The 14,956-nt window shown below is 33.0% G+C and overlaps 1 protein-coding gene across 1 annotated transcript in view; it reads left to right on the plus strand.

Annotated features, from left to right (window-relative positions):
* Positions 1 to 14,956, plus strand: part of LOC129806766 (uncharacterized) — a 147,420-nt gene that overhangs the window by 31,691 nt on the left and 100,773 nt on the right. The window contains exons 4-7 of the mRNA XM_055855538.1: positions 5,919 to 6,050; positions 11,809 to 11,924; positions 12,100 to 12,352; positions 12,546 to 12,791. Coding sequence (XP_055711513.1) covers positions 5,919 to 6,050; positions 11,809 to 11,924; positions 12,100 to 12,352; positions 12,546 to 12,791 — 747 coding nt within the window. The remainder of the gene's footprint in view (positions 1 to 5,918; positions 6,051 to 11,808; positions 11,925 to 12,099; positions 12,353 to 12,545; positions 12,792 to 14,956) is intronic.

The following is a 14,956-nucleotide window of genomic DNA, read 5'->3' on the forward strand; positions in this document are numbered from 1 at the left end:
CCCAAACCTTTAGCGAAATGTAGTTGGGACATTGTTTTTCTTTGTGAAATGCAGGTGGGACATCTTGCTCCTGGACATTTCATCTTATATCTGATGTATTATAACATATTTTGCAATATTTTAGAGTATTCTGCAAGCGTCTCATATTGTGCAATTGTATCGTGTGTGAATAAATATGTTGATAAGTTTATTTTTGCCAAATACCACTCAAAATATTGTGACAGTGACTGTTCAAGGGATTACCAGGAAGATTCCTTGAACACCAGGAGTACAGTGTTCATCAAGACAATCCAGTTTGCCATGGTTTTGGCCAAATTAGTAACTTCAAGCAAAAAAAAACTCTTAAAAAGCCCGTGATATAGATTTTGAAAATGGTAAATACACTTCCCTTGAGGACAACAGGGTCATATATGACCCGGGGTTTTTCCGAGTTTTCACGCAATGGAAAATTTTTTTCCTCTCTGAACTATTATATTTGATCATAAAGCATTAGGAAAATCTCAATTTTGCATGAATTCATCTGCTGAATAAAAGTGGGACGCGAAAGAGTTAAGAATTTTGACGTCGGTAACGTTGAATGAATTTCCGAATATCGTTGAATACAACCTGAGCTTCCGAAATTCTGGAATTTTCTGAATTTCGGGATCCCGGGATAAAAATATTTCAATATTTCGGAATTATATTGAAATGCCTTAATTTCGGGATCCCGAAGTTCCGAAAATCCCGGTATTTTGTACACCACGATTGCGTTCGGTAAAATTCGGAAATTCATCTACGTTATCTACGTCAAAGATAGACGTCAAATGACTTATCAAAATATCCTAAATATGTTCTTAATATCCTAGGGTTCCGAAATCCTAATGCAATTTCAGAATCCCAATACTTCGGGGATCCCTTCTTACTCAGAGGCCGGTTTAGGAATTTTCAGGATCATAAGATTTTCGGGGTCCCCTAGGATTTCGAAATTGTGGTATTTTACTCTTGTATATTGACGCGCTTTGATCGGCCATGAGGTACTATCTGTAGTCCAAATGACCGCATCCCTGCGTGAACTGTTGCAATAATTCCGGATAAAAAAGAAATGCAGATAACCCAATTACTGATACAACCGACGATATGTAGGGGAAACTGGGACACCACCAAACACTAATTTTTATTTCTAAACTACTTGGACTATCTGGACCATTCCTTCAGTGGACAAGCAACCATATAGTGCCTATAAATTCCAATCGGTCTTATCCTCTGATATCCAATATCCGATTAAAAAATCGCAGTGTTTGGTGGTACCCCGTGTTTGGTGGTGCCCCAGTTTCCCCTATTCTTAATATGCAATTTCATGTTTAAACATGAATTAAATTTCAAATTGAAATAAATTTCAGGATTATGGGACTAAAAGACTTCGTTGTATTCATTAATATCCCAGAATATGTCCTGATTCCAAAAACAGTTAGGATTCCGGAATTTCAAGGTTCCGGAATCACGTATTGAAACCCTAAACAGAATGTTTCACATTTCTCAAATCCTTTTCTCGACACATTAGGCGTAATATTTAATATTTTTATTCAGTGATTGCCAACATTTCGAACGCCAAAATCGTGAAAGCCAAAATCCCGAACACCAAAATCCTGAAAATCCAAAATCTCAAATGGGTCGAAATCTCGAAATCCAAAATTCGGCCAAAATTTTGGCGTTCGAGATTTTGACCGGGACCCTTTTTGTTGTTGAAGATTTAAGATAAATCGATAGACATTCTGTCGGAATATCGATCGACATTGCTTGCATGATTTCATTTATTTGTTTGGATGTCTATAAAGTATAAGACAAACAACATTGGAAAGACGCTACAGATGCCTCTTATGCAGAAATATGGCGACTCCCTTATATCATCCATTCAATATTTTATTAGCATCATCTATTTAAAATAGGGATTTTGTAGACAAGGTGAAAAGGAAAGAAGTTTGTCTCTTATAGCGATGTGTTCACCATGTGAGTGAAGAATGAAAAATGAAAAGAACACCCGTGCTATTCTATTTTTATTTTATTGATACAATGGCATGAAGGAGGTAGATAAATTCCCCCGTTGTGGTACAGAATAATAACAAATAGTCTATGCTGTTATCATTGTGCTAAGATCTCCAGGAATTGTGTTTTAATGGAACAAGACACAGAATACAGTCTCTCTATGGCCAAGGTATTATATCTTTCAGCATTGCTCTGAGGGAGTGTGATTTTTTATAGATTGTCCTTCCTGGATCATTCTATCTTCACCCATGGTGTGTCCACAGAACACCATCAGAATCCATTGGGTATCTCAGGCCATTTAATATAGCAAATAATAATTGCATTTGATTAGTAGTTGGGTACATCGTCCATGTGGTACGCGTCTCTGTGATTCTGAAGATGCTAAAGAAGAGCGACCTTGTCAAGTATTTTCATGAGTGTGTAAAACACACAAGAAACGAGAAAGAATGGAAAACCGGAAAGTAATATTGGAGACTCTCCACTTGACTCGGTATATTTCTTTGCGCCTCTTCTTTCGCGGGGAATGCGCGTATATATGTTGGGGCTTATTTGTGCGAAAACATCAAACATATCAACGTCATTGGGTGTTTAGTGATCAGGAGGAACATAAGCAAATATTCCAGCATCATTGAGTCGTATCGATTTTCTGGACATGATACTCTTCTTATACCTCCGGCAAAAACCAAGGATGAGAGATGTATAAACCTCAGACGGAATTCCCACTTAAGATGGATGATGATGAGTTTGAAGAAAGTTTTAGGTGTGTCGAATTAAGTGGTATGGGGTCATCTAACTATTTGGGATAGTTTAATTTTATTGAAGAAGATTATGAAATCAATACGAGTCCCATAAAAGTAACCAGTTGAAAGATATGAAAATGTACTCTTCATCTCGATATCTCTTCTACTTGATATGCAACCATGAACAATTTTCAGTAGGTCAGATAGCGCTTCATATGTGATTAAAGTATCTCTTGATATGTTTTATAGTACGGCTTTTCACCGATTTTATAGCCTTTTAGATAAGATTTACAAAATGTCTTTGCTCATTTAATTGACCTGTTTGAAGATTATGATCTTCACAAGTTATTAATTAAAAGCTGCATTTATTATATATAGAGAATATTGGAATTTATCTTCTATACTTCACAGCAGAACTAACCGCCTAGATATTAATCACGCAAAACTATTTGTTGTTAACTAGGTATTTGTTGGTAGCATCCCGGTTCTTTATGTTTAAATTAGGTAAAAACATTAAAATCTGAAATTTTATTCGTTCATTTATAGCTCTATTCAGAGCAAATGATACTCAAATCATCCAGTCTTCTCCGGAGTGGAAATAGGAAAAATTGGTGCCTCCACCCTCTCTCAGGATTGTCAGATTTAAGAACGGTATCGTGCGTACAATTGACCTCTTCATTTAGACTTGATGGGGAGGTCAAAAATCCTTGAAATGTTATTAGAAAAAAACACTAAAATAAAAGAGAAAAAATCAAGAACGATCTAGATTTTTCAACAACTGACAGTAGAATCTTACAATAAATCGAAAATTGACGTAGATTTTTGGAAAGCATCTGAAATTGGTAGGGATGGGATTATTATATTTACAGAGATAGTAAACATGTGTATTAACATTTGGTTTAAGATTGAAGTAAATCTTGGGAATCAATATGAAAATAGAGGAAATCGAGGTCTAGGGGAAAGTGGGGCAGCTTTGAAATTGGGATTTTTCTCCTATTTTTAAATGGAATTGGGCCATATTATAACGGGATTCAGCTTCTCAATCTGTTTGTGCAGCTAATTGATATCACGATAAGGCTCAAATTTATTTAAAAATAGGTGAAAAACCCTAATTTCAAATGTGCCCCACTTTCAAAGGTGCCCCACTTCCCCTACTACGATTTTGACAAGTTGTCAACATCAGACGAAATTTCTTTTTCAAACTTTAGGCGTGGAATTTTATTCTAAATCGGAAATTTACGTAGATTTGAAAGATCCAAAATAGACATTTATCTTCGTAAAATCCATCAAGGATGATTTGAAACTGTGGCAACTATTTTGATAGAAGTAAAAGAATAAAATGTCTTGTTTTCATAAGATAGGGGGAAGTGGGGCACCTTTGAAATTGGAATTTTTCACCTGTTTAAATGAAACTGGGCCATATCATAATGTAATTTACCTTCTCAATCAATTTGTGTAGCTAAATTATATCATGATAAGGCTCAATTTTATTTAAAAATAGGTGAAAAATTCCATTTTTAAAGGTGTCCACTTTCAAAGGTGCCCCACTTTCCCTACCGTAGATTTGAATACTGGGAGAGTAGTAAATACATGTGTGGCAGATGTAAACACTACGATAATTTTAATTAGATATTAGAATTCAGACGACGAGACCTATCAATTCATAGATAATATAGGAGTTCTTGTCCACTGATGATCGACATAAGTTCAAGTAAGTTTTAAAGTCGGTGTTTACTTTACAACAACAAGATTTTCGTGTAAATTTAGATAGGGTAAGTGTGCCAAATTTCGGCATAGTTGCAAATAAGTACCGAAGTCCTAAGTTTGAAATGCAATAATTTTAATTCATATTGATATTTTTTGTTACTTCCTTTTCGGGAGGGTTGTGTGAAACCTTGAAAACTAGTTTATCATCTTTGTTTTCTTCAAATCAATTCCTAAAATATTGAAAAATTAATAAAAATATGGACATTGGTTTGGGTAGTATTCCGACCACTTTGAGTGAAATTCCGGCCACATTTTTTCTGGCCACCTTTTGTAACGCAACGGGTAGAAAATTTCATAACGTCAAACGGAACGAGTTTAATATTTAGTTTAATACGTTTATATGACCCACAAGCCCTGAGATCTTCCGTGTAATTTGTCCTGAAGACCTGAAGAGTAGCATCTCAAATTTACGCGCAGATTCCCGTAGGAATTTGCCCTTCCTGAACTCTTCCAAGGCCTTTTCCACATCATCATTTTCATAGAAGCGATGATTTTTTTCTCTGGACATTGTAGAACTCAGAAATTAAAGAAAAAAAACATAAAATAAATAAGACATTTAGGAAAGCAATAGATGTTGCCGGAATAGGCAACACTGCCTCACCGGAGAGACGCTCACAAAGTATATACTTTTTTACGCGAAATACAGGATCCAGCTGGGAAATTTTATCCGAAATTTAAAGATTGATTCATTATTAACATAAACAGAAACAATCTATAATGAAAACTAATCAATTTGACGAAAAACACCGAAAGAAAACCTTTTGTACTTCACCACAAATCAGAAGACTGCTAGAAACACAAACGATCTGTTACATTTTTTGTAAGACTCTTCCCACATTGAGTTTTTATAACGCAATTTAAATTCAAATTATACCTAAAATTTAACAGTCTTTATGTTAATACATCCTAAAAAGAATAAATATTTAGAAGCAAAATAAATTAATTAACTATTCGAAGATTTCATGCATAATTTTAATTTATTTATTTCCATGGCCGAAATTACACTCAAAGTGGCCGAAATTGGAAGCTGGCCGAAATTTGGCACACTTCCCCTAAAGATTTTTAAAAACCTCTGCTTTGAATTTCAAGAAATTTATGGAAGTCGATATCAATCTTTACAGAAGATCATCAATCAGAACCGATCTTTGCAATAAGCATTGACACTGATATCTCTAAGAAATTGGATGTCGGCGTAAATCCTTGCGAAAAATCATAGATTTATTAATATTTGTTAACCGTAAATAATACAGTTATCCACCCCTTGGTTTCAAATGACAACATCTCATCTGTGCAAAACCGTGAAGCCCTTTAATATTCCATGCAGAGACTATTACCATAAAGAATAAAGAATATGATTTTCAATTCATATATTCAACTATCTCTTTGTAGACATTGACGAGTGCGAGGATCCAGCAATTGCAGCTCGATGTGTCGAGAATGCCGAATGTTGCAATTTACCAGCACATTTTGTGTGCAAATGCAAACCCGGATTTGAAGGTGATGGCGAAGAACTCTGTCTGGGTGAGTAATTTCAAAAACAAAGTAAATATAGAAAAGATTAAAAAAAAATACCATTTCGCAGACATCATTAGTTAATATTATTCAGTAAGGGAAGTGATGATGAAGGTAGTGGAGAGACATCAAGAACACAGGAAAAAAAAACGCTATCCAGAAGCTTCCAATGTATTATATATAAATTCTGTTAGTGACTATTAATTAGTGGTTACGGAGTGTGAATTCTGATTGCAAAAACATGATTTTGTCTTGAAGGATGTTTCACTTTTTTGTGGCTCTCACACACATCCAACTCATTCTTACTAATGATTTACATTTAGCATAAAATTTTTTTATGACTTGTTTTCATGTTTCCGACACCTATGTCTCGTCTTTTTTTTATATCTTTCATACCTCTGCGGGTATGTCCGTCTGATGAACGTGAACGAATCTTCTCAATAGAAGAGACCCCATAATGAGATGAATATGGGAATTTCAATTAATTATTTTACACTTACCACAAACACCAACAGTGTATTCTTGTTGAATGTGAAATTAGAAGCTTTATACATACATTTATGCTTTGGACAAGGCTTTGAGCATGCTATATGGAGTGTAAGACTATCTAATGGAAAATTTACGTTATATATTTGCTGTTTGAATAAATTTTCGAGTTTCCTCCCGAAGTTTACGTGCAAAAATCGTATATAACCACAAAGATGATCTTTTTTCCAAGGAGAGAACATACCTTAAAATTAATCTAGATGGAGAAGAGTTGGGCAGGGGGAGAGAGTAAAGAGAAGAAAATCTATTTCTCACGTTTTAACTGTTGGGTGTTGATTATTTGCTTCTTTACAAACTATTCTATACAAAATACACAAGGGTTGTGGTCAATAAATCAAAGGATTTCTTCGCGTGTGAAGATTGGCGAAGAAATGTGAAAATTTTCACATGAAATCTTTTACTATGTATCTTCTTCCCTTTTTCGTAAGCCTATTCTCTCCATCGTGGCAATATTCATTTAGTGTATTATTGTGCTACCATTCTTGAGATGTAAACATGAGTAATATTTACTAAAGAATGTACTGAAGGGAGAATCAGTTGAAGAAAAATCAAGAAAATTGATAAGAAAGAACAATCTGATTGACCCCTTAAATAGGGTGTTGGCATGAATTATAGCCATGTACTTATAAACATTTTATGTAAATTCAAAATTTTCCATTTCTCATATTTCGGTCAAATCGCAAAATTATTTTACAAATTGAAGAAACTTCACGGTTATTAAATCCATAAAAAACAAATCTCAATTGTGCTTGAAAAATTAAAATTTAATAAAATATTTTACTTATTTTATTTATTAGTTAATTTATATTCAAGGGCAGTTTGGATTAAAGACAGGGCTATATAATACGAAGGCACGGTACCGTGTAAATATACAATACAATCCAGATTTCTTGTCAAAAGCTTTAAATATTTCCTACACCACTTAACCTGAAAATAATTTTTGAAAAACTAATAATAAAAATCTCTTTTTGGCTAATTGAAAAATAAAAAGTAAGTCTGAAATTCAGGGTCAAAAATATTGATTCTAAATTGTTCAAATCGATTGACATGCCCAACGCACAATAACTTTTGTTGGTAAACATGTTTTCACCATTTCCCATGAGAATGAGCGAGATGACTAGATCTAGATCTCACTCACTCTCATCGAAATGTCAAAAACATGTTTACTAAACAAAAGTTATTGTGCGTTGAGCAATAGGCCATCTAAGAATATAACGAAAAATTTTAGAAGCCAATTATGAGTTATTTTTGAAGAGAGGAATGCAAAAAAGCACCATGCAGATAGTAATGGCGCTGGCACACCTTTTCAATTGAGTGAAATTCAATCGATTGAAATTTTCCCTCTTACTCTTTCAAACTGAAATAAGATATGTTTTTCTCTTTCTGTCAAATGAAAATTGATATTTCAATTTCAATTTTAAATTTCATTTGACAGAAAGAGACAGCTATATCTGATTTTAGTTTGAAAGAGTATGACGTAAAATTTCGATCGATTGAATTTCACTCAATCGAAAAGGTGTGCCAGCACCATAAGAAATCAAGCGAACATCCAAGACTTTGAAGCGCATTTTCCGTTTGGCGGGAAAAATAACACAAAAATCTTCTGGACCATTTGAAATTAATTATAGCCTTCAGTTCCAGTCTCTTCTAGGTGAACGTAAATGGTCCCTAGATTTTTTATGGACCTTTTACAGCATGTCAAAGTCAATATCTTATACCAAAATACACTTAAACCTTCAAAGAAGTTACTGTTTGGCAATTTTTTCCGTTTTTTTCAGGACTTAACTATGAAATACTTTTATGAATATTGATTTTGTTTTTAATCCTGTTTTTTTTTTTACACAAGAATTACTTTTTTACTATTTTCTGTAAATTAAGGACTGCTGCAACAGGCATTCCAGTAAACTACTCATTAGCACATCATTTTTATTTTCTTTAGAGTAAAGTTATTTAAATACTTTTAATATGTTAATATAAAATGTACACGTGCACCATTTAAAAAAAACGTTTACCAAAAATTTTACGAGGCTTGATCGTTTCCGTCACTTCTAAAAAGATCGCAAAAAGCAGTTAATTTTTAGCCTCTTAATTCAGGTTTTCCTTTTAAATGAAATCCGAAATGATAAGAATGTTTTATTTAATATCTCCTTCCAAAAATATTTAAATATTTTGGTTATTTACAATTTGTGATTTTCGTTTTATTTCCCTTACTGACCAAATTTAATTTTTACTGAGCGTTACCAAATTAGTACCCAAGTTTCGTTAAAAAAATTGTGGAAAAAATGTATTTTTTAAACGTTTAAGGAAATTACCAAAGTATACGATTTAGTATGTCATAGAGAGTTTGTTTATAGGGCTCATAAGCAATTTTTTTATTGAAAGTTAAAATTCTGAAGCTATTCAAATGGAACATTATATAGTGACCATAAGCCATGCCTCTACCCTAGCATTCTTTATCGCAAAAGTTAAGTTTCTTTTTTTGTGTTATTGTAAACAAATATAGATCAGTAAATTTACATCCAATCGCCTTAAGGTTTTTGATTCACTGACTGAAGAGCTTCGTTCAGAAATTCAAGGTCTCATCCCCAAATATGCAAATTATACCGTCAAAAGCCGTCTTTCAGAAATGCTGAGTATGGTTTTAAGACGAAATGGGGCCGCCTACGGCGAATGAATTGTTGAATCTCACTCATATACCCTTCCCATCTTTTCCTGAATATTATTCCGCATACAATCTTCAGAAAGCATAAAATAGAGAGAAGGAGAGATTTATGTTTCTAGCCAATTGTCCAGATCATTGGATATTATTCGCAATGTTGCCTGTTGAAGGTGAATTGAATCTAATCCTTTTGCGCCTTCTTTTCAACCACACATAACCATGTTTTGCTAAATGCAAAAGACGAAGCGGGGATGGAATATAATAAAAATTTTTTGAACAGATTTATTGGATGACTTTGGTATTTATGGATTATTTTGCAACCAATAAATAAAATTTGTTGATCTGATGATAGAACATGCTGTGCTTGTCTGACTGTTTGCTTCAAAAGGCAAAGATGTACATTGTACAATGCTTTGAGGTAGAGTTAGAAAATTTCATGAAATTTACATGGTGTTTTAAGCTTTGGGTACAGATTGAACAGACTTTTCAAAGTAATGTAATTTAAATTTAAATTTTGGTGTACATAAAAATATTTAATAATTGTACTCTGCATTAGAAAAATATGCTTTATCATTTTCTTTTTTACATAAATTTAAATCTGGTTTAAAAGGATTGAAGGTCGATCTTAATACTTAGCTCAATTTAACTATCTCAACAGTTGAGTTACAAACTTAAGTTCAAGTTAGATCAACAAATTTTTATCTAGTAGATTTGATCTTCGGTTGAAAGATTTCTGTGCTCATATTTTAAGTTTGTTTTTTTCGATCCCTATCAAAATCCGAAATTCTGATACATTTCTGAGGGGGAGGCTTTCTATCTGTCTATCTTAAACTTGTTAGGGCTTATCACAAGCTTACGTCTATTTCAAAAATTTTAAATACAGAAGAAAAACAAAAAAACACAAAATCGGTTTATATTTCTAAATGGAATAGAATTAATTTCATTTCTTGCTATCAAATGAATTTCCGAAAATCAGTTACATGATTTTGGAAATTTATTTTCCTAAACTCTGAATTGAAGAAATTTTAGGATTTGTTTTTGAAATCAAAATCTTGTCACGAAACTCAACTTCACTTTTAACCCTATTTCATAATAATTTAATTTCGACGAAAGTATCCGGTACAGCTTTTAAATTAAGATATGTCCACTGAATCAAAATTCGTACTCCTTTCTTCGGTAGTTAAATTTAAATTGAACTTAATTGAATTTGTTTCACGTTTAGAAAAAGAAGAATAGCGCCAAAGAGTGAGATTGATATATCCAAAACGTTCAAGTAAGAAACGTGAATTTTTATTTCATTAAATTTTCCTAGGGGGTGATGAGGTATAACCGATGAGGCTATTTATACCGTCGCATTAGATTGAGATTAAACTGTCCTAAAATCGGATTTTGGGGCAATTAAAACTGAACCTAATGCAGTGTAAATGGCCTCAATGAGTGAAGCGTAAGTTGCAGATCGGCAGATCGCGCCGATCAAATTGAAAAATCTCGGTGATCATCAGTCTTCAAGAACGCGCTAATCGTATGATTATTTTCTAAGATCGCACAATCAGTCTCAAACATCAGATTGTTTGCGCGATCAATCTCCACGATCGCGCTATCAGTCTCCTCCACTGGTAAAAATAAAAGGGTCAAATTGACCATTTTCAAAAGGATGGATCGTATTTGACCCTTTGAAAGGTTCACTTTTGTATCTCTTGAAATTTAGTATGCACATTTATCACGAATAATCATGTTTTATTGTAAACTTATTACTGATATCATATTTCTCTCATCTGAGCGAACACCAAAGATCACTTTTTCATTGTTTTTTTTATTCGTTTATTCCGGAATTAAATAGATGTCAAAACCGTTACCCTTTCGAAGGGTACCTGGTGACCCTTTCAAAGAGTCAAATATGATCCATCCTTTGGAAAAGGGTCAATTTGACCCTTTTATTTTTACCAGTGTCCAGGATCAAACGATCAGTCTAAACAAAGGATCGTGCGATCAGTCTCCAGTCCAGGATCACGCTGATCGGTACATAAAGTGAATCATGACGGACATACTTGTTTACCGCCTGAATTTTCCTAATCTAAAAAGTGCTCCGGAGCCGTAATGATCAAAATTTTGAATTTTATTTAGTAAAGGATCAAATTTTACTTTTACCACTTTTACTGTTTAACTAAAAGATTCTGTTTAAACAATTCCAGCTGACTTATTTTAATATTGGAGTTAAGCCGCAAGTAGACACAGGTTGACACTCGATAGTTTTTAATCCGTAAACTTTGACTTCTTAAGCATGATTCTAATATTTAATATTTTACAGGCTAAATATTCTTAAGGATCAATCTGAGTTCATTTGAGTTTTAATTTTAAAAAGAAATTAAAGAATAGCTTTCCAGAAAGTATTTTTAGCAATCAAATGAAATTTTTCTTGATGGAAATCCTGAAATATTGTACACCTTATAGAATGTCATCTCCACCACCATCAGTATTGTGTCCCTTAGCGTGTGGTTTCTTTATCATCCAATAGTCCATCATTGTGTGATTGATTTCTATTCATGGAAAAATCACTTTTAGATATCAATGAATGCGAGAGACCGGGATCGTGTGGCATTAATACGCATTGCATAAATCAACCGGGCAACTACACATGTCTATGTCAGGATGGCTTCGAAGGAAATCCATACGACGGGGTATGAATACATAATAGAGAATTTTACCTTAGCAATTGCCATTGAATGCATAGTTCTTTCTCTCAGGAATGAGAAAGGAGGACTATGAGATGTTTTCAAAAAATAGAGACACTAAAATTCTTTCTTTTTTTTGTCCATCCTTTGATACTTCATTGGACTGTTTTTTTTTCTTTAGTGTGTGGATGTCAACGAATGTCTCATTCCTGATGTTTGTGGCCCTGGGGCTATCTGTACAAATCTCGAGGGCAGTTTTCGCTGCGACTGCCCTCCAGGTTTCGACGGTGATGCCCGCCAGGGTGGCTGTGCAGATGCCGATGAGTGTAGCCGATCACCATGTGGTCGGAATGCACTGTGCACAAATGTCGTAGGAAGTTTTCGATGTCAGTGCCCAGAGGGATATATCGGGGATCCCATGGTAGACTGCCAAGGTAAGTACACTCTCTCATTAAGCACAAATAACTGTGATCATCGTGTGAACAAGATTTAAAATCGAAATATGTTTTTTTTTTACTAATTTATCTTTGTTGCTTCTCAAACGCTATGAACTTTCATCCAACGTAAAAACAAAATCAAACAATTACCTAAAAAAAAACATCATCATCCAAAAATAAACACTTCAAGACATCGACGAATGCTCTAACAATCCTTGTGCCGAGGGGGCTCAATGTACTAATATACCTGGTGGATTTAAGTGTGATTGTCCACCAGGTTACACAGATGCGGGAACCAATGGAGAATGTGTGGATATTAACGAATGTGGCAGGGCAAATCCTTGTGGGATCAATGCTAAATGTATTAATCTCCCAGGATCTCACAAATGTCTCTGTCCGTCGGGATTTTCCGGACAAGGAGACATTTTCTGTGACAGTACGTAACAATATTTTTATTTCATCTTCGATTATGCACCTTGCTGCACGATTAGCATGTTATCTATCATTTTTCCATCTTTTTTCATTTTTTTTAACACACTTAACATTAACACAAAATAATTACCCAACAAGACAGGGAATGCATCTTTCGCTGAGACTCTTTTAACCAAAAAAAAATACTCTTCTACTAAAGCAGGGGTCGAATGCGTCTCTGAATTGAGACTTTGACTTTTCTATAAATTCTATCTTCTTTAGGGAATGAATCTTTCTCAAGAGAATGTTTTGTACAAAGAAGAAAAGTCTTGTAGTTAACTAAAAACAAAAAAAAAATATTTATTGGTTTTTGGCTTCTATTATCCTGATACCTTATAACAAATTCTCAAGACTCGATCTTGCTCTTATGTAAATAGATAAATCTACTAGCAATAGTCAAATTGACATTTATCAGTCGTTTTTATGTTTTTTATTCTTGAATTATTTAGAAAACTTTATAATGAATTCATAATTTTAATTTTTGAAAGAATATTTCATTCGTAATGAGCAAAACACAACAATTTTTGTTTTCTAGGTATTTTCATTTTCGTTAACCGCTATCGTATTTAAGAAATTTGATAACTTCTTAAAGACTCCGGCACATCTTTTAGATCAGGAAAATTTCATGAAGTCGAAATTCGAATCCATTTTTTCTCACATGTTTTCCATATGACTATCTCATTCTTTCGCACAGCAAATTCGATTGAGCTAAATTTAATTTGGAGTGATGTTTAAAAGTAGAAGAAGAGTACAATACAATGAGATAGACATATTGAAAGCATGTGAGAAAGAAAGGAATTCGAATTTCGACTTCATCAAATTTTCCTGATCTAAAAGGTGTGCCGGAGCCATAAGGAGATAAATTCAGATGGAAAATTGTTAGCCTAAAAGCAAATGTATTAGTGATTTTATTAGACGATGTGGTATTTAGTTGAAAAGAGTCGAGTATATAAATACTCTCTCTTTGAGTTCGATCAGTAAAATTGAAAAAATAAAGAAACGGGGTAATCATTTTACAGACGGACCCTTAATAAACAGAAAAAAAGTTATTTTAAATTCTGAATAAAGTGAATAAGTATAGGTAAACCGCTATTTTTTAATTCAAAACGAATCTATTATTTCATCCAATTAGATTTTACAAATACCGCATTTAGACCAAAGGATAAAATTAGAAAGAAATTTATCTAAATATACATCAAAAAAATTAATTTAGAAAAATAAATATGAACAGGCTTTGTATATTTCTAATAAATTGTTTCAAAATCATAAATATTTTAAAATTCCCAAATTTGCTTATATAAATACGTTTAAGAGTAATTGTTACAGTTAAAAAAAAAACGTGTTTAGGTAAACGTGTCCTGTTCAATCTAGGAACATAGCTTTTTGGTGACTTGTTTATTTATTACAGTCTCCAAAATATTATATGTTCTTAAAATCGGAGTAATTAAGTGTAAATATAAAACAGTATTTTTTTTTTAACATTAAAAAATGTTGATATATTTTTACACCTAAAAAGTACAATTTATGAGGAAAAAAAGTTAATCGCACCCCCGTCTTTTCTCAGTGTACGTTTCGATTCTACTGAAATGTTAAAAAGCACAAGTTAAAAAGAGCGGAATCATGTATAAATTTAAGAGCTAAAGTTTGAAGATACACAATTTTGTTTTACTTTCAATTTCTTTAAAAAATATGAATATTTAAATAAATAAGAAATATATTGTGCTAATTTTTGCTTAATTAATGTAAATTATTTAAAAGAACAAAGATAAAAGAAATTATTCTTCACGACACACAATATTTTTTTATAATGTGTTTCGTGATCAAAATTATTCCATTCGCTAAATAGCTTTTGTTTTGTTTACAAAGGAGTTTTCGGAATTGCAATAATGAAAAAGCGAGACAACTAGTAGAGGTTGATTTTACAGATAATTTTAAATATTTAAAAAATAAAACAAAGTTTAAGAATAAGTATAGGCGTTTTCTTATTAGACGTCTTGTTCAGTTGCAAGTAATGCCCAGCGTACAATAACTTTTGTTTTGTAAACATGTTTTTGACATTTCATATAACAATAAGAGTGAACGATACATACAGTGGCGGCCAAAATAATAGAATCACTCTGCAAAGCATAT

The sequence above is a fragment of the Phlebotomus papatasi genome, chromosome 3 (assembly GCF_024763615.1).
Source record: "Phlebotomus papatasi isolate M1 chromosome 3, Ppap_2.1, whole genome shotgun sequence".
Lineage (NCBI taxonomy): Eukaryota > Metazoa > Arthropoda > Insecta > Diptera > Psychodidae > Phlebotomus > Phlebotomus papatasi.